This window comes from Drosophila busckii, chromosome 2R (genome assembly GCF_011750605.1).
Source record: "Drosophila busckii strain San Diego stock center, stock number 13000-0081.31 chromosome 2R, ASM1175060v1, whole genome shotgun sequence".
Lineage (NCBI taxonomy): Eukaryota > Metazoa > Arthropoda > Insecta > Diptera > Drosophilidae > Drosophila > Drosophila busckii.
Genome location: NC_046605.1, coordinates 8830915 through 8851107, shown reverse-complemented (window position 1 = coordinate 8851107; position 20193 = coordinate 8830915). Strand labels below are relative to the sequence as shown.

General features: G+C 36.8%; 1 protein-coding gene across 1 annotated transcript in view; it reads right to left on the bottom strand.

Annotated features, from left to right (window-relative positions):
* LOC108597560 overlaps positions 1–19929 on the bottom strand; it is a 54313-nt gene extending 34384 nt beyond the window's left edge. The window contains exons 1-2 of the mRNA XM_017984169.1: positions 19904–19929; positions 5690–7322 (exon numbers count right to left, since the gene is read on the bottom strand). Coding sequence (XP_017839658.1) covers positions 5690–7011 — 1322 coding nt within the window. The 5' untranslated portion in view covers positions 7012–7322; positions 19904–19929. The remainder of the gene's footprint in view (positions 1–5689; positions 7323–19903) is intronic.
* Positions 19930–20193: the final 264 nt, after the last annotated feature.

Below are 20193 nucleotides of genomic sequence, written 5' to 3'. Positions count from 1 at the left end.
ATTATTTATATTTATATTTATTTTAATTTTTGATATATTTATATTTATATTTAGTTTTATTTATTTATATTATTTATATTTTATTTATTTTTATTATATTTTATATTTTATTTATATTTATTTATATTTTATTTATTTTATATTTATATTTATATTATACTTTATATTTATATTATATATATTTTTTTATTTATTTTAATTTTTTTTATTTATATTTATATTTATATTTATTATTTATATTTATATTGTATATTTTATTTTATTTATTTATTTATTTTATATTTATTAATTATATTTATATTTATATTATATTTATTTATATTCTAATTTTTTTATATTTATATTTATATTTAATTGGCTTTTGTTTTATATATACATATATTTAAATTTATATTTTATTTGATTTTTATTGATTTTGCGAATGCAAGCATTTCGGCATTTTGATTTATATTTATATTTATATTTATTATTTATATTTTATGTATTTATTTTAAATTTTATTTATATTATAATATTTATTTTATATTATATTTATATTCTATATTTATATTTAATTTATTTATTTTATATTTTTGTATTTATATTTTATATTTATATTTATATTTATATCTATATTTATTATATTATTTTATATTTTTTTATTATTTATATTTATATTCTATATTTATATTTTTTTATTATTTTTATTTCTTTTATTTTATATTTATATTTAATTTATATTTAATATTTATCTATTTATTTATATTTATATTTATCATTTTATTTTTTTATTTATATTTTATTTTATATTTATATTATATATTATATATTATTTATATTTATATTTATATTATATATTTATATTTATTTATATTCTAATTTATTATTTATTTTCTATTTTATTTATATTTATATTTATTATTTATATTTATATTTATATTTTATTATATGATATTATTATATCACAATGCTTATATTCTTATTATATTTATATTATATTTATTATTTTATATTTTATTTATATTTATATTTATATTGTTTATTTATATTTATATTTATATTTATATTTATATTTTTTATATTATTATTTTATTATTATATTGATATTTATATATTATATTTATATTTATATATATTTATTTTATTTTATTTCATATACATATAATATAGTTATATTTATATTTATATTTATATTGTATATATTGATTATTTATATTTATTATTTATATTATATATTTATTTTTTATATTATTTTATATGTTCAAAATATATTTATATTTTATATTTATATTTATATTTATATTTAGTATTTATATTATATATTTTTTAAATTTCATTTATATTTATATTTATTTATATTTTAATTTATACTTATTTTTATATTTATATTTATCTTTTATTTTATTTATTATATTATTTTATATTCAACCACTTTTCTTTTACTTGCTCTCAGTTGCGCTATGCAACTTTCGTGAGCATACTACTAGAGCTTATATACTATATCACTGCTGCATTTGTATTTGTATTTGTAGCTGCGATTGTATTTGTATTTGAATGCCGTATCCTGTGTCTTACCGCCTGCCAGCGTCGTCTTCTCCGAGCTTGCATATTTATTTGTTTGCGCTGGCAAACTTTTGAAGCATGTTGACAATGACATGGCCCACATGGTGGGAGGGGAGGCGTCGACGCTTTGACCTTGTTGTTGTCATGTCAGCGTCGATGTCGCCATCTTTGTCGCGTTTTATTACCGCAGGCAATTGCTAGCTGATGCTAGTTTTCCTCTTTTTTTTTATATTTGCTTGTTTACTATTGCTGTTGTTGCCATTTGACATTGCCGTTGCCATTGCCGTTGCCGTTGCCGTTGCCGTTACCGTTGCCGTTGCCGTTGCCGTTGAATGCACATCGCTTATGCAGATTTCGATTTGTGCGGAAAACAAATACGCGAATGCGCTACATGAGCTGCTGTGGGCTGGAGGTGGCGGTTGTCGGGATCTGATAACAACGCCAAAAAAGTTGTGAGCGACAAATTGAAAAGGAGTTCAAACAACAGGCATTTTATATACACGCATACATATATATATCGTGCATGTATTTGCACAGCTTCAGCTTCAGTTTTATCGATAAAGTTGCAAGCACAAAACAAAATCGCAACGGAATGTGGCCGCCAGATAGAGCAACAAGAGTAAACTTTTGGATGCGATGCGATGCGATGCGAAAACTCAATTTCAATAAAGTCATACAAAAAGGCAAAAGGCAAGCGCGTGACATGCTTGCGCCCAAGGCAGCTCTGCAAAATGTGGGCGTGGCGCAACGACAACACATTTAAGTACTTAAAAGTTTTTGCGCCCAACTCTTTTTGCTCAAGGTGTGTGCGGGTGTATGTGTGTGAGGAAACTAGCAAAAGTGGCCAAGACAAGAAAACAATTGAAGCTCGTAATTTCAACTTGAATTGATATTGTTTTTCCTGCCGCTTTGCTTTGTTTTTGTGCCCGCTTCTCACGTCTTCCTTCCTTGCTTGGGTTTTTCTTTTCTGTTGTTCTTGTTGTCGTTGCTGCTGTTGCTGTTGCTGTTGTTAACTGTGCCCTGGCTTGTTTTTGTTTGGCTAACAAATAAACGGAAATGCTTAGATACAACACAACAAGAAAAAAAATGTAAAAACCTGGCCATAGCCGTTACAACAACAAGGATGAGAATGTATTACAAAACAATAACTTCAATTAGTTTGTGGGTGTGTGTGCTGCCTGCTCTTGGTATTTGTTATGTCTACAACGGAAGTAGCCTCGTCTTCATTTTGCTTATCCGCGTTTTGGCACGTTTATTCTTCTTTTTTTTTTTTTGTTAGCTTGGGGGGTCAGCTAAGTTTTTGAATTGCGTTGCGTGGGCAGCAGCAGGAAGTTCTTGATTATATTTGCACGTGTAATAAAAATTACGCAAAAGTTTGACTAAAAATTCCAATAAACCTAAAGCAAAACTGATTAGCACAGTGCATTAAATTAAATACACCCAAGCATATGGCACTCTAAATAAAATAATGTTTGAAGCCTCTGGGCTTGCAATTTAATTTATTGACAGTGGCACTTTTGGCAATTTATTGCTCTCATGACGCATGACGCCAGCAATTGCTGCTACTGCTGCTGCGATCCACTTAATTTGTCAAGCTGTCTGCGCGCTTAATTGTTTATTTGGATTTTTATTGACAGCTGCGCATTTGTTCATTAGATATGCCAGCTTGTCTTGCCTTTTGCTTTGCTTTTTAGCAAATTGCTTTTACGCTGAGCTTGTACAAATGGCTTTGTAGCTCGCTCTAATCAATGTGCTTGAAAGGTCAACAGCAACAAAAAAAAAAAAAAAAAAAAGAACGAACTGCTTTTATCGCCGTCGAAAGAATTATGTAGCAATCATTTAGCCATTTTCTTGCTGAAGCACAAAATGAGCAAAGGTAGAGAAAAAATGACAAGTAAACTGAAAGTTTTGTGCGGCCAGCACACAATGAATGCTCTTCAACAAAAAAAGAGTGAAGAATAAGTGATTTGCACGAATTGAATAAAAAGATTTGTGGCCCAGCAAAGTATGCTATAAATTTATATTGAAATAAAATTCACTGTGAATGCAAAAGTAAAAGTTTCGAAACTTGAATTCAATGAAGTAAATTGCTTGTGCAGCTTTAAATAAGTTCAGCAAATTCATCGCAGGCTACGCGTAGCTTAAAAAATAATATTATTTGTTATTTGTGTCATTTAACTGAACAGCATGCAATTCTAAGCTATTGTTTTATTGGGATAATAAAGAAATGATAACAAAGATATGTGCACTATTACCTGACTGGGCAACTTAAACAAATCGGAAATAATAACAAAAGAATAATTATGAACAGTGAAACATAATTTATATAAACTAAATATAAATTGAGGATATTAGTGCCCAAGGATATAAGCGGAATTTAATTATGGTACTACTGAAGATCATATGGTCAAGACCCGAGCCAGCAAGTCAGCTAAGCCTAATCAAAATCACATAAATTATTTAATATAAAAGCATATATGTACGTTATTTTATATAAAGCATAAAAAAATGTGCTTAGCAATCTATTGCCTTACAGTTATTAACTCTTCATTCTTTTTAGCCTACGCACTCTCGTTTGACTTCTAGGCTTAAAAGCAATCAGTCTATTAGCATTATAAACTGCTCTCGAGTTAAGCTCAAAAACTGAAGCCATTAAGGTAGAGTATATATGAAAGCGTCTGTCTTCTTTTTTTTTGCAGCCACAGAAACATAAATTCAATGTCTAATGTCTGCAGCGAGCACACGCACATGCTGTGAGCACACACACACACACATAGCTACGCACTCAGTTACACACAGACAGTTAGTTACCAATAGCAACAGTCACTGCAAGCAGGTTGTGGCTATGACAGTGCCAATGGAAACTGAACCCACATAGCATACGTACGAGTTGGAAACTTTCGTGTTTATTGTGCTTGACTGACCAGAAGGAGACGAGGCTATGTCGCTGCTGGTTGGGCAGCCGCCCCCAAAGCAACAGCATTTGAAATAAGAGTAAAGCCGTGTCCTTGAGTTTGTCGCTGTGCTCAGTATTCAGCCCTCAAATCAATGGATACAAAAACTATGCACACACACACACACATACGCACAGCTGACAGCTGCAGATTTTTGTAGCACACAGACAAAAAAAAAAAAAGGAATAACCGCAAAAAAATTGCCATAGTTGCGGTTGTCAAAGTAAATCAATGCCTGGGCCCATCACTAGCTTTCGTTTTTTGGCCCCAACTTTGCAGACTTACGTTACGTTTTTATTCATCTTTGCTGCTGCCACGTACTGTTTTGCCTGGCGCACTAAGTAATTGAACTTTTATCAAAAAGTGCAGACAACTTTTCATAGCCGAAGGCACAGTTATATGTATGTGTGTGTGTGCGTATGTGTGTTTAGTTGTTTTTGTTTGCCACACTTGGATAAACAGTGTGACAGTAAACGAATAATATATATTTTAATAAGATGAATCGATATTTTTCAAATATAAACATATTTGAAAGACTTTAAATAGCGTAAAAGTTTAAATTTAAAGCGCAATTATTAAATATTTTTTTATTAATTTTACATTGCTTGCGCATTTATTAAATTTAAATGCAAATATTTATGTATTTAAATAAAGTTCATTGTTGCTACCACTTAAGCTATTTAAATAAATATTTAATGTAGTAGTGTGAAAGTTATTTGCACATAGTTTTGCATTCACAGCTCAATTAAATTCATATTTAAGCCAAAGTATTTAATTATTGCGTATACGCAGCTTTCAATTTCATTTTGCTTTATTTGCGTGCAGGTGTTTGACTTCTCGTCAAAATGAAATTCAAAGCAAATCATTTAATTATTGCGTATACGCAGCATGTGTTCTGTCAATAATCCGACTACAAAGGCATTCAAAAGTATTAAATTCTAATTAAATGCATATCAATTTTAATAGCTTGGCATTATAATCGAACGCAAGCATTTCCAAGAAATGCTTATTAAAATCCTTTTGAATTTGCATTTGAGTCACACACACACACACCCAGTCACTATTTTTGGTCATTTTGTGTGCTGATTTGATTTCAGCTGCGACGCTGCTGGCGCTAACTTTGAATTAGAAAAGTTTCGGCATGGCCATGTGGTCGATTCAAATGGCATATGAATGAGTTTGAGGCTGCTTACCTGGTCAGCATATTGGCACGATTGACAGCCACCTCGGCCTCGACACGAAATCGATCCTGTGCGTAGCGGTCGACGACGCCCTCGCCCAAATTCAGCGACGTGCCAGCGACACAGTTGGAGCCCATCAGATGCTGCTGCTCGATATATTGCAGAAACTTGGATACCAAGTCAATTTTGCTATCGCGCGCATTTATCACATCGGCGGTTATCTGATTCGACTCGACGGCGACGCTCTCATCGACATCGCCAATGACAAGCTGTTTGCTATTGTCGTCGATTAGCACCTCGGGCGGATAGCCATCGTCCATGGTGACCTCCGAGGTGTCCAGCATGTTAACCTCCTCATGCTGATGCGTTGACTCGGTGACTATGGCCGTGGCCGTTTCAGCAGCATCCAGCTCGGGAAAGCTGTCAAAGTTCAAGTTGATTTGCTTGAGCTCCATGCTGGAGCTATCGCGCTCTTGTGCACTCGTTATGGCCTGCAGCTGCTCTGACCAGACAACAGCAGCGGCAGCAGCATCTGTGCTGTTGCCACTGCCACTGTTGACATCAGTAACCGTATCAGTATCCAAATCAACCACTTCATCATCATCATCATCATCATCGTCGTCGTTGTCGTTGTCGTCGTCGTCAGCAGCTGAGTTGTTAACCTCTGGCTCTAGTGTGGCTGCTGCTGCTGTTGTTGTTGTAGTTGTGGTTGCCGCTGTGCTGCTGACTGGCAACAGTCGTGTTCTGGTTGCCACTGTGGCCACTGGCGTGCTTGACAGCTCATCGCTATCCGCATAATTGCCATCATCACGCACAAATTGACGCATTGCGATTGCCAGCTGCTGCTTACCCTCGGCCCCATTGGCCGAGCTGGCATAAGCTGCCGACTCTAATGAGTTTTCCAAATCAATCTCATCCGCCAGCTGCATAACTTCACTCAGCGCCGCCGTCTCGCCCACACTCTCATCGTCGGTGGGACGGCCCTGCAGATGCTCCGCCTCGGCCAGACTGCGATGATTTTTGGCCGCATGCACTAAACCGAGACTCTTGTCGACGCTCTTGCGTATGCTCTCGTTGATTTTCTTCTTGTGCAATTTGCGTATTTTATGCGTGACGGCTGCCTCGCCGCCCGCTGGCTGTGTGGGCGTGGGCGTGGCCAGCGGTTCACTGATCAGCAGCAGCCTCGTGCTATTCCCATTGCTATTGTGCAGCAAATGTGTCCTCGAGCGTCCGTGCCGTATGTTGTAGCTATCGCCGGCATTGGCTGTAACATTGCCGTGCACCAGTTGCAGTTGCAGCAGCAGCAGCCACAAACACTGCCCACTAAGCTGCATTGCGCCCACTTTTGATGAATGCTAATTGCAGCTGCTCTTGTGCCTGCTGTTCAGACTGGGGAGTGCCCGTTAACCTGTTATGCGGTTTGCTTTGCTGCCTTTTGCTTTCAATTGTTGGTAGTACAAAATGTTGTTAGTTACACTTCAAAAGCGCCGTGCTGACGCCCCCACAAAACCAGACAGCGGCTGGCTGAGCGCTTGGGGCGCCCGCGTCGCGGCGCTTGAGCTCATATCCGCTTCAGTGTAAAATACCTGTCGATTTGCTGCGTGGCGCCTTCCTAGTCTGTAGTATGTTGAAGGAAGTTGCGTTGCTGCAAACAAAAAAAAAAGCAAACTGATTAGCCTGTGTAACAACTTTGATTGCGTTGCATTTACCAAAAGCAAGGGGGTGCGGGGGGGGGGGGGGGCACTGATAACTTGCCTGCAGCTACGCTACTTACTTTAGATTTAACGAAAAAACGTAAGCAAAATATTTGCTTTGATTTATGCGCATTTCTTTTCGCTTTTCTCTTTACTTTTCTTTTGCTCAGCTATTTACTTGAGACATGCTCAAAGGCGCATTCCTCAAGGACATGCGATATTGCTGCCTGCCTGCCTGCGTGTGTGTCTGTGTGTGTGTGTGTGTGTGTTAAGCCAACATTGCTTTTATTTGCAGAGGCCAGTTGTGTGCCCAACAAGCCTTTCGCCTCGAACATCAAATGGGCAACGAGCGGCATTTTTCGTTGGCACGCCCATTTAAAAGCAGCAATTAAAAATTTCCGCACGCCAACGCCAACGCCATTGTTGGCTTTCACTTGAAATTCTACAACACTTCCGCAATTTTGCATTCAAACATTGCGCATACGCCGCGTGTGCACTCTTAAAATAATAGCAGCTTACAAATTATACAACAATTTCCAAGAAAACAAACTTGTGTGATTCTTTGCACTGCGGATTACTTTCAGCACGCCAGCGTCTCGTTAGACAACAACAAAGTCTATATACTATATATGTGTGTGTGTGTGTGTGTGTGTACACAAGACGCACAAGCCAAGGCAAGCCACATAAATATTATGACACAAACAAATTATATGCCATTTAAATGTAATACTAATAAGAAAATCCACTTCGCGTCTGCCGTCTGCTAACCACGACCAAAACCAAGTGGCCTGTCAGATTTTTCACGCTTTAGCAGCATGAGCATGAGCAGAGCATACAAATTGTTAGTCAGTGCTTTATATGAGCGCTACGCAGTCATCTCTTGGGGTCTGAGCTCTAATTTCGAGTTTTATGAACCATAAAAATTGCGCCCAAAACACACACACACAGACAATGTAGCTGTGTGTGTGTGTGTGCGTGCGTCTGTTGGCCATAAATAGTGTAGCGACAATTCACAGTCTCCAGAGAAATTGACAGCGAATTTTTAGTGCTGTGAGGCGTTACTTATACGACTGCATGGCTTATGAGTCTGCAGTCTCGGCATATTTGCTATGAATGTCAAAATATGTTACAACTCAAAGAACTTCAAATTTACTAACCAAAACAATTGTTACTTTTTTAAATATTTATAAGCTTATTCAAATAGCAGCGACTTAGGTGCATTTGAAGTTTTTATTATAGGAATTCCAATAATATATAAAGCTCAATATATTCTTAAGCGCAAAAAGTCGCAGTAGCGCAAAATAAACTGACATTAAAATCATTTAATACTGAAACTTTATGATTGAAACTGATGAATATGCTGCATATTAAATATGCTTCGTTATAAATATTATGCATTAAAGTCGCAATGCATAATTAAAATTGATGTATTTATATATTCCCATTAATAGTCATGGAATATTATAAATATAATGGCGCTGACTTCGAGAAATTTAAAGCGTGCAGCTCATGCTACTTTATAATATTGTAACTTTTTGTATATCTTTTATTTGCTTGTGCCAAACTATGCAATTTAATTTAAATACTAAATAAAATACTATCAAATAAACTAATAGACATAATATCATTAACCTTAAAAGCTGAAGTCGTCGTCGCCAGCGCTTTACCAACTAAGTAAGTCTAGTTTTGTAAACTTCTCTTTAATAATAAATAAATAAATTTAAATACTAAACGCACGACTTATGAACAACATTTTAGCTGCTTTAGCTTACTGATTATTTTTAAAAAGTAAATTTGAAATGCAAATTGCTGGCTGGAAGACGTTGAGAAGGGCTGCCAGCTATCAAGCAGCTGTCGTCTACTGTTGCCTGTCTCTACTTTGATAGGGTATTTGACCAGTCCTTTTATGCAGGTCCTGTCTGCTGGTCACATATGCTGCTGTTTGCCTGTCGCTCGCGATATGCGCATCTTATTTATGGAACTTGTGTTTACTTTGGCAGCGAGCTGCGTATATATTTTACAAAAATTGTAAAATGCAAATTCACAGCAGTTTACAGAACATGCGCTGATTTTTCAATAATATTTATTATAAAAATCGAATGCGTATGTGGAATATTAAAAATCATATAAGTAGCTTTTACATTTAATTGACTCTTTCAATGCTAAACTGTTTGCTTGGCATTATTATTTCTAAAAATTCACACTACATAAATAATTTCGTTTGAATTTTGTAATTTCAGACAGCTAGTTGTAAATCCAACAAAACATAACTTTTCTTACAAATATTTGCAGGCAACATGAAAGCAAAAATTTATTCAAAATATTTTCTGTCTGCTCGTAAAGTTTGCAAAACTCTCGTGTCACATGTAAAGCTGCAAATGCAAAAATCTAATAAATATTTGATAAACTTTTACGTGCCAAGCGCGTTAAACAAAGCCCAAAAGCAAAATATTTATGCTGCCTACAAAATGATAAATTATAAATAGACTCGTGCTGATGAAAATTCAAATAGTAGCTAAAAGACACCTCAGCTGCAAGCAAGCAAAAATCACAAAAATCACAAAATGTTGACAGCTAGCAATTGTGTATTCCTTATAGAGAGTTGTGAGCTCCCCAGACAGACAGACAGACAGGCGGGCAGGCAAAGGATGTGTATCAATTGGCAGTGGCTTAGGCCACGTGCCGCCCACTTGACAAATGTTGCTTCCGGCCCGCTCCCCAGACAGCTGGACTAATGCATGAGCATATGAAAAAAAGAAAAAGTTATAGACAGGTGAAATTGTTGGAAAACTTTAAACTTGGCACACAGCTGAGCTGAGCGCTGGAGCAGACATTTATAGATGGTTGGCCATTGCGTTTATTTGAGTACAAACATTTGTCTGATTAAGACGCCGCTGCGGAGTAAGTGCGTGACACATTACGCATACGCCACATTGAACAGCAGCTACGTTCAAATTGAAATGTAAAAGTTGGCAGCACAACTAACGTTCAAGACAGATCTGTGTGTCAGCATAATGTGAGCTCTATTTACGTGTGCAGGTAAAGTTTTTATTTTTATTTCGTACTTGACGCCGACGCCTCTACGCAAAATTTATGCAAACACATTAACAAAATTCAAGGTACTTTCCTTTTTGCTGAGGCTGTGACAGACGCATGTCCTGGCTGGGCGACAAGTAGGCGCGGCGCGGCTCTGACTGACAAAGTTGCCGCGTTAAATGGAATTCACGTATATTTTATTTTTCTGCTTCTACCTTTTTGCGCAAAATGAAATGTCTGAGTGACTGTCTGTCCGACTGTCTGTCTGTCTGTCTGCGTGTCTGGCTGTCTGTTGGCAAGTCATAGACACAGTTATACTTGTTTGAGACGCAACTCATCAGCAGCGCGCACAACAAATGACATTTGACTTTTAAATTGGATAATTTTTTTTAAACAGCAGCAGACAGGGCAGACGCAGATACGCAGTGAACAGTAACGGAAACGGAAGTGCTGAAAATAATTTAAACTGCTGCCGGAATTCTTATTTGTCTAGGTCAGCAACAAGACGCAAACCCAAACCCAAACCCAAGCCAATATTTATATAAAATTTAAAATCCTAGCGAGCTTCAGCTTAATACGAAGCTAATGCGCTCTCAAATTTATGCTCATATATTGAGCGCTGACAATTTGCATATAAAAAACACTACACCAAATGTATGTGTGTGTGTGTGTGTGTGTGTTTGTGTGTGTGTGCTTTATGGCCACTAATGCTAGTAACAAAAATCGCATAAAAAGCACGCAAATTGCTGAGATTATGTGGCACTTGGGCTGTGTTAAGGCTTTATGTGTCCAAGGCAGGAGGATTCAGCGTACTTTTAAAAAATTTATTTGATGCAAAAAGTGAAAATTATGCATGACTTGCGCACAATGCGAAATGTCAAGTGTAAAGTGAAAAAAAAGTTATCTTATGCTTTATGCGTCTCGCTCTTTATAATTTACTTTTAATGCACTGTCGCTGCTCGTAATAGTTGACTAAGGAACTGAGCGCCTGTCACTGCATAATAACATTAAAAAAAAAGTTGTTAAAGCTGCAGTTCCTTTATAGTCAGTTGGTAAAATTAATTCTCAAACGTTCACAAGCAAATTGCAAAAATTCTTCAACTCGTAATTTGAAGTTTGACATTTATACGAACGACTCTACAAATAATTGAAGTCAATACATAAATCATTTTAAGTAACACACAATGAGCTAAGTATGCTAAATTTGACTGCAGATAAGAAAAGGAATATATATTTATTTGGGGATAAAGTCGCTAAGCTAAAAATGCGCTTAGTGCTGAGATTACAAATTAAAGTCTTGGCGTAAGAAATTTATTGTCTCTTCAAAAAGGTTTTAATTATTTAAAATTGTAAAAAATATATATAATAAATGTATATAAATAAATAATGAATATAATGAAGATATCTAAGAATACTGTATATAAATAAATGCATGATTATATTTGATTTATATTTTATGTAAACAAAACTGCAACATTGCTTTCTTTCTCTTTGTTTTATTAACTTTAAGCCAGCTCGACTTGTCACAAGTTCTAAGCTGTAAGTTGTCATAAAAATTTATTTAGCTAATTTTGTTGCCTTAAGCTTTTTGCATTTAATTTCAAGCCATAAGTCCAAGTTAAATCAGTTAAAGCTTTTAGCAGTCACTGGCCCCAATAAGAACATAAAGTTTTGTAGAGTCTGCAGCACACAAATTTACTCAAATTAGTTGAACATTAATCAGATAAACAAAGAGATCTGCTGCCTTTGTGGGTCAGCAAGTTTTTATCTGTAAAGTTGAAAAGTTTGCAGCATTAGCAACTAAATGATTGTATGCCTACTACAGTTATTACCATAAGTATGCGCCCGCACACACAGCCATGTGCGTCATTTATTTTACTCAAGTCTATGCATGCGTCATGCACATGCTTAATATACCTTAATAATTTTCAACAGCAGCTATCAATCAGTTGCGCAAAAATCGTGAGCTAAAGCTTTACTTTTTATTTTACACACACAAGCGATTGTCGCTTGAAAAGTAAAACAATCGACTACGTGGAGCGAGGCACAATGCAAAGTTAGAGAAGCGTGTTTCAGATATTATTTCAATATAATTGCGTAGCGAGCTTTTGTGCGTGTTTTGTCTCGACTACACACACAACAGAATTTGGGCGCAAATGGATTTGGATTTTCTACGTATGTGTGTGAAGCTGTGTGTGTGTGTGTGTGTGTTGTGTAGTCGTACGTGATGTGAACGTATCCAAGCGCCAAATGGCAGATTATGTCGCCAGCCATTAAATCACTGGCAGCAGGTAAAATATGCGATGCTTAAGCAAAATCAATTCTATTTATACGTGAGCGCATAAATTGCGCAAAAAAACAGAAACAGTGTGAGAAAGAGAAAGCGAGAAAGAGAGAGTTAGAGCGAGTAGCACGTGTGGCATAAAATTGAGCAGCTGCCTAAATGCTAAGCCAGTGGGCAAAGCTGTTTATTTCAAGTGATATTTAACACACAGACAACAGCACACAGCAGCACAAATGTTAGTTAACTAATTTGCTGTTTAAGACCTCAGGCCACTACTACTGGCATTTAATTAATTCTGTTGAATTTCGGAATTAGTTGGAATTGCGCTTGTTCGAAATTGTGAAAATTAAAAGTTAACATTTGTTCTGTAGGCGTCGGCAACTGTAATTGCAGCATGTTGCATGCCACTTGCATTTTATTAATTTTGATTTTGGCAAACAGCAAAACGCCAAACCGCAGCAGCCAAACGTTGCTCATATATTATGCGCATAAATTGTTGTAAAAATTTACGCAGCGCTTTGGTTTGTTTGACATTTTTGTGAAAAAGGGTAGCATGAAGTTGTGCAAATGTGTGTAACAGGGAGAAGAAGGCGTATATATATTCTAGATCAGCTCGACAAGCTAAGTCGATATAGCCATGTCCGTCTGTTCGTCTGTCCGTCTGTATGAGTGCGTGTATCTCACCAACTATAAATGCTAGAGCAACCAAATTTGTTATATAGTTGCTCCTATATCCAAATCCGAACGCTTTTATTTTATTTTTTTTTTAATTTCCTCCCCCTACCATCGATGCTCTAGTCAAAGTGTATCTAAACGTTGTTGGCGCCCAACATTAATTTGTCCACTTGTTTTTTTTTTTTATTTTGCGGCTTGCCTGTTATTTGTGCAACATGCTAATGCCTCATTATGGTTAGCGTGAAAATCAAATGATTTTTAAAGCGCAGCTTTAAGTTGCAACAGACACATTACACATACGCCATGTGTGCTTTTGCTTTTTATGTAAGTTTGCTTTTGGTTGACTGTTACGGGCTTGATAAAAAGGCAAGTAATGTAGTAAGCGTGCGGTCATAAATTTCTGGGGCCTGCTGCTCAAGTTTACAAAATGCTATAAAAGTAAAATGCCAGTCAAATGGAATCTGCGCGCTTAATTTATGGCAAATAACAACAAGGACTTGAACATGACGTCGCACTTTATTGACCAACCAGTTACAAGTAATACGTAGGCCAATCACTCAAACAAAAACAAAAACAAAAGAGAGAGAGAGAGAGAAAAAAAACGTTTGCCTAAATGCGCACATACAAAATGGCCGCTGGTCTGTGTGCATGTGTGTGTGCGTGTGTGTGTGTGTGTATAAAATAAAAGCAAATAGCGCGTATGTAAGCATAAACAAAGCCATGCTGCCAACTGTTAAGCAAATTATGCCCCAACACTAGTTTAACATATAGTTGGGCTGACGTCAGCGCTCAGCTACTTCCCCCACTTGATTTTTTTTGTTGTTGTCGCCATTTTAAAGCGTAGACCGACCGCAGTCGGAAATAACAAAAGTTAAACGCTCATCAATAACACTTCCGACGCGAATGTTATAGTCAGCGCTTTAGACAGACTTTTGTGCGCGTTCTGCCTGTGATTTATGGCCAAAAGGGGTTGCTTGGCTTTGAACATGACAGCAACACACACACACAGACACACATTTTTAGCTTGCATATGCAAATAAATAAAAATCCAATTGGTTAATGGCTTATACTCTTGTCACTGCTTTTTGTGCTAAATAAAATTTAAATTGTTTCAACTTTAGCTACGATTTTATTTATTGTGTGCTGCAAAATGCTGGCGCATTTTTAATTTCCTGCTCATGTCAATCAATGCGGCAGGCCGTCAATTGATAAGCCTTGAACATGAATACATAACACGCTGTGCTGTATGTGTGTGTGTGTGGCTGAACAGCAAAGAGGTGTGTCCATTAACATTTATTTTTATAGCTACAGCCGCTCGTAAATTAAAACTGAAATTAAGTATACGTAACGACAATAAGCACATAAAATAAAAACAAGGCAAACAATAGCTGGCAAACTAGGCTAACACACACACACACACATGAGCGCGCCACACGCGCTTACATATTTATAGGTGAAAGTTAAAGCTGTTGCCGTCTGTAGTTTTCGACCTTGACACTTGACTGGCAACGCTTTAAGCCAGCCCAAGTGTTGATAAATTACAAGCGCGCTGGCATAAAGTTTTGTGTGTGTTTTTTTTCGCTCTGTTTTGTCAGCGCGAGCGCACACACAAAAAGCTGCCAGACAATGCAGCACTCAACGCTGCTTAACCCCACCACGAGCGGCAGCTCCCTTGGGCTGACAACTGTCGCCATAACTTAAACACACACACATAGTCGGTTACATATAGCCGTCAAACTTGGTAACGACACTTGGGCAAACAACTTTGACTTGCCTGGCGCGTCCTTGTTCGAGCCTTGTCTTCTTACCTGCGCTAGTTGGCCATTTGTTTTCATAAGTCCACCCCCACGTAACTGTTGCTAGCCGCCATGAACTTCAATCACAGCCACACGCAGCAGCATTCCTGAGTGATAACCAAACACACGCACACACACAAGCACAGTAACCTGCAATCGCTGTCCAACGCACATAAAAAAAAAACGCGTAGCAATCATTTGCAAACAGTGTTCAGAACATCAAAAGGCGCTACATAGTGACAGAGAGCGAGAGAAAGTGAACGCGCCTGAAAAGGTGCAAGTTCCAAATCAAGAAGCTGTCAGTTTGCTTTCCCACAAAAGGTTACCAATTCAAGCATTTTTTTTGTTGCCTTTGCCTTGCTACTTTGCTTTCTTTTTTCTTTGCATTTTTCTTCTTTATTACGACAAACTTTTGTGCAGCTTTCGTAGTTTGTGCTCAGTTATTGCCAGCAGCTTAAAACTTTGCCACAATTATTGATAAGAGTCTGCAACTAGTTAGAGCTAAAGGCTGCCTTAATAAATCAATTAATCAATAATTAAATGCATATAATAAATAAATTGCGCATAGGTTAAGGCAAAGCTTTTAATTTAAAAATATATATTAAATGTTTACTGCGCGTTAATTAATTTGTTTTTATTTGAACTTTCGATTGAAAGACAAATTTTGAACAAATATTTATTTAAAGACCTATTTAACTTGTGACGACTGCAAAGTTATATAGATCATTAAGTTCTGCCTTTATTTATTTTTACTTTATGATTTCTTAATATGTTTTTTGTTCATAAAGCGAGAAAAGTTAGCATCTAACTGAATTTGGTCGTTAAATACAATGGGGCACAATAAGTAAGAAACATCGTAAAATTTCATAACAAATAAAAAACCTTATTTCTTTTATTATTTATTAATTTGTTATATAGCAATAAAAGCAAAACGCTTAAATAATTAAGCAATATAAACAAATGTAAACTGCTGCATAATTTCTATGCTATGTTCAATTAAATATTATAATTAAATAGCAGCAATGAAATGCAAACTCTGCTGACATTTGAACAATAGCACTGCACCCTCATTAGCGAAAGGTCAAGCACAAAGGCCACACGCTCGAATGACATTTATACACTTTAATGTTTGTAATTGACAAGTTTCTTTGTTTCATTTTTTTTTTTCGTTCTATGTGCGCTGACAGGCTGTCAAAATGACAGCTTGGGCTGGGGTCTATCAATTGTGCAGCATTAATATTTAAATTTCATAAAAGCGCAAAACGTTATTAATGATAGAACAGCAAGGCAAGCGATTAGCAGTCGGGACACAGCCTTGAGCAGGTGCAAGCAATGGAAATTTAAGGACGCAGTTTGAAATCAAAGCAAATGCTGGCTAATTAAAATGAAGGCATGGGCGTGGCGGCATTGGGGGCTGTATGTTGTCACTCAATCAACTGGCCCGTTGGGCATTTAAGTTCGTTTCATAATTGATGCGTTGGCTGGCCGCAATCAACGAAGCTAATTAATGATTAACACGCAGTAGTCATAACTAATTTACGGCCCTGCCAAGGGACTTGCATGCGTTTATTGCTTGGCGTGCCTGGCAGTTTAGGCAAACGTTTAACACATGGGCGTGGCTTTAAATAAAACTTAAACGTGCCTTTGTAGTTTTCGCCGCGCCGTCGCACTTAAGTGGCGCCCGACGTGTAATTAGATTGATTGCTTAATTTGGCTGCGGTCGGCCAATCAGCAGCTGCGAGCAGTTGCTAATTAATTGGCCATATAATAAACAAGCTTTCAGCATTGGCTGCTTTATTTGCACGCTACTTCAGCAGCTACCTGTGGCCATATTTCAATCAGCGCATTTTATTTTCATTTTATTTCAAGCGCCACCACCACCAGCGCCGTGAGTGTCCTTCAAGCCGCATAAACTGAGCTGCCACTTGTCTTTTGCTCTTTAATACACTTTGATGATTTATTTAAATTTAAAGATTGTTTGAAGCTAGTCTGTCCCCATCAACTTTAGACATTTATATATGTTTATTAGTCATTTTGTCTACTTAGTTGAGCGTCTAGCTAAATGAGACTAACTTAATCATTATATGCTGAAAATATTACATTACATTGACCTTCCATTTTAATTATTTTATTTGACAATTTATTTACAAATTTAAGCCGAAGCATTAATTGTCGGCATTAAAAAATAAAAGTATAAAATAGAAATTATCAAAGATTTGTAACTTTTTTTTATAAAGCTCAACCGCACGACTTCAATGCTTTTTATTAATAATATTGTATAGCCTAATAAAAACACAACTTATCAATGATATTATTTTAAAAATGTAACTATTAATTACCAATTAAAATATAATTATTATTTAGCGCATAAAGAATGTTTTGGACTCAAAATTTCCAACTTTAATAAACAACAAGCAGACTTAATGCACATTTTTAAATATCGACACGCAATGGAAATAGAAAATATCAATCTCTAGCTCTAACTACCTAACTTTGTTACGCTGCTCAAAGTGTATAAAGCTTTGGTTGCGTTCAATCTGTGGCTTGCATAAATTAAGCTTTAATTCTATGAAATTGACAAAGCAGCGTTCTGCGTTTGGCTAGAGCCAAAGCCACAGCTTGCAATGGCAAATAAAATAAACAACTAAAAAAATATGAATTTAATTAAATTGTAATGTGTGGTGAGTCTGCGGCTATTATAAGCGCTGCAGTAATTGAATGGGTTGAAGCTTGAATATTATTTTGCTATTTTTTAAGCATTTAAATAAATATTTGGCAGCGCAGAATTAAATTTATTTATCATGCGGTCAATCTGTTGGCATTGCATTTTCAATTTCAATTTCAATTTCTAAGCACTTTGCTGCAGTTAGCAGTAATTAGTGAGCATTAAGTCCACTCAGCCAGGCAGCGCTTGTTATTAAATTGAATTGAGCATTTGGCTAACCGACAGCGCAATTTAAACTGATTTACCTACAGTTTATGTGTGTGTGTGTGTTGATTTTAATTATATTTGCTTATGTAAACAAAACGTTGCGCTTAACTCAAATAATAATCAAATATATAACGAAGCGAAGTGAAGAGCAGCGCGCAATGCAAGCAAAGTAGCTTGCATATAATTATGATAACGATTAAGCTGCTATGAGGTGATTATGCAAATATGCTGACCTTTGAGTGTTGTTGTTGTTGTTGTTGTTGAGCAGCAACAGCTGCCAAACATTTGTTAAGTATACGCAGACACAATGCACAAAGCTGCGTGCAACAAAGCGTTTTGCAATTAAAAGCAAAAGCATTAACTTTAGTTGTGTGTGTGTGTGTGTGTGTGTCTGAAAGCGCAACAATTAAGCCGAATGAAGCATAATTATTTATATTTGTGCGTTTTGCACGCACAAGAAAGAGAAAGAGACACAAATCCGCTTAATGACATTAAATATGACCAATTCCGGCGTCTCGCACGCGCAAATTTTTGCCGAATTAATTAGGCGTTAATTGCAATTTGTTGGCAAACAAAAGAGTTTAATTAATTTACCTAACAGCGGCGCAAAGTTTGCCAAAAACGCACTCAACAACAGCAAGGGGGGGTGGGTGGGGGAACGGAACAGAACAGAACTGAACAGAAAATACAATTTCACACTTCGTCTGGCGTTCATTGTGCGCCAGTTTTTCCTATTTATTTTCTTTGGCTCAGCCTAGCGCTGGGCACACGCGTCGTATGCGCAATTTACGCCAACTCCACCAACGCACAACGGGTACAACTGACTTTGCTTTTAATGTGCGTTCGCTACACTCAATGGGTGTGTGTGTGTGTGTGTGTATGTTTGTGTGTTTTTGGCTTTTTGACTGACTAACTGTGCCGCTTGCGAGTGGCGCCATTTTGTGCGCCATGTATCCTGTAGACTGCTTGCCTAATTAATTGACTTGCCACGCTCCAGAGCTGTGCGATTGCTGCTTTTGATTCGCTTTTACTTTGCCTGTGTGTGCGCGAGTTTGCTTGAGGCAATTTCATACTCAATTTTTTTTTGTGCTGCGGCTCGGCTGCAACAATGTTAATTAGCTCTTAATCAATTGCAACGCGGCCCACGAGCGCTGAGTGCTGCTCAAATTATCGCTTGCAGATAAGTAAAATGCCAAACAGCAGCAGCAAGTGCAAGCTGCTTTAAATTTATTTGTATATGGCAGGTTTGGAAAGCTTTCAGTTTAATTGAATTGAATCCGTAGCCTTTGCCATGCTTGACAACTGCTTGGGGGCAGCAGTACGCAGTGAGCTGCGAAAGGGCCGTGGTCAGAACACTTTTGCACGCTACGTTTAAAATTTGCAGTCCACTGAGTTGAGCAATGCCAGATCCACAGACTTAACTCGACTTGAGTTGAATTGAGTTTACATATAATTTTATTATGCCAGCATTAGCCGCAGCTCAAGTTGGCATTGCCATAACAATAATACACATGTATGTAAATGTTGTGCTTACGCTTTATTTTTTTTGCGCAATTGTATTGCCAGCAGCAAGTGCATAACAATTGCATTACTCATACGCACAGGCTGCTCGATAATGCGCATAAATGCTAAAGCTTTGATTCCGTTTATTTGCACACACACACACACACACACACTCGCACGCACCCCAAGTGCTTGTTAGCCTTGGCTATGCAAATTGATCAATCAAGAGCCTCGGGGCTTAGCAAGCACGTTAAAGGATTTAGCTGAGCGCCTGCGTCTTTAAGCTGCTAAGGACTTGTCACTTACCTTTGCTTCTCTCACTAGAACTTCAGGAGTTCAATTAGTTTGAGTATATAATAATTTTAAAATAATTAAATTCGTTGCTTAGTCATTGTCAGCACTAGTTTAACTTTAAATTTATTTTGTTATTTACACACTTTAACTACTTAAGGCTCTCTAAGTCTTTGGGCCCGCTTGAACGTTCGAGTCGCAGCGCCTTTGGCTGTCAACGAGTTCTAAACTCAGCGCTGGCTTAGTCCCAAACACAACCACGACGCGACGCGTTTCAAAACGTACTACAACTCGGCAAAGTCCGA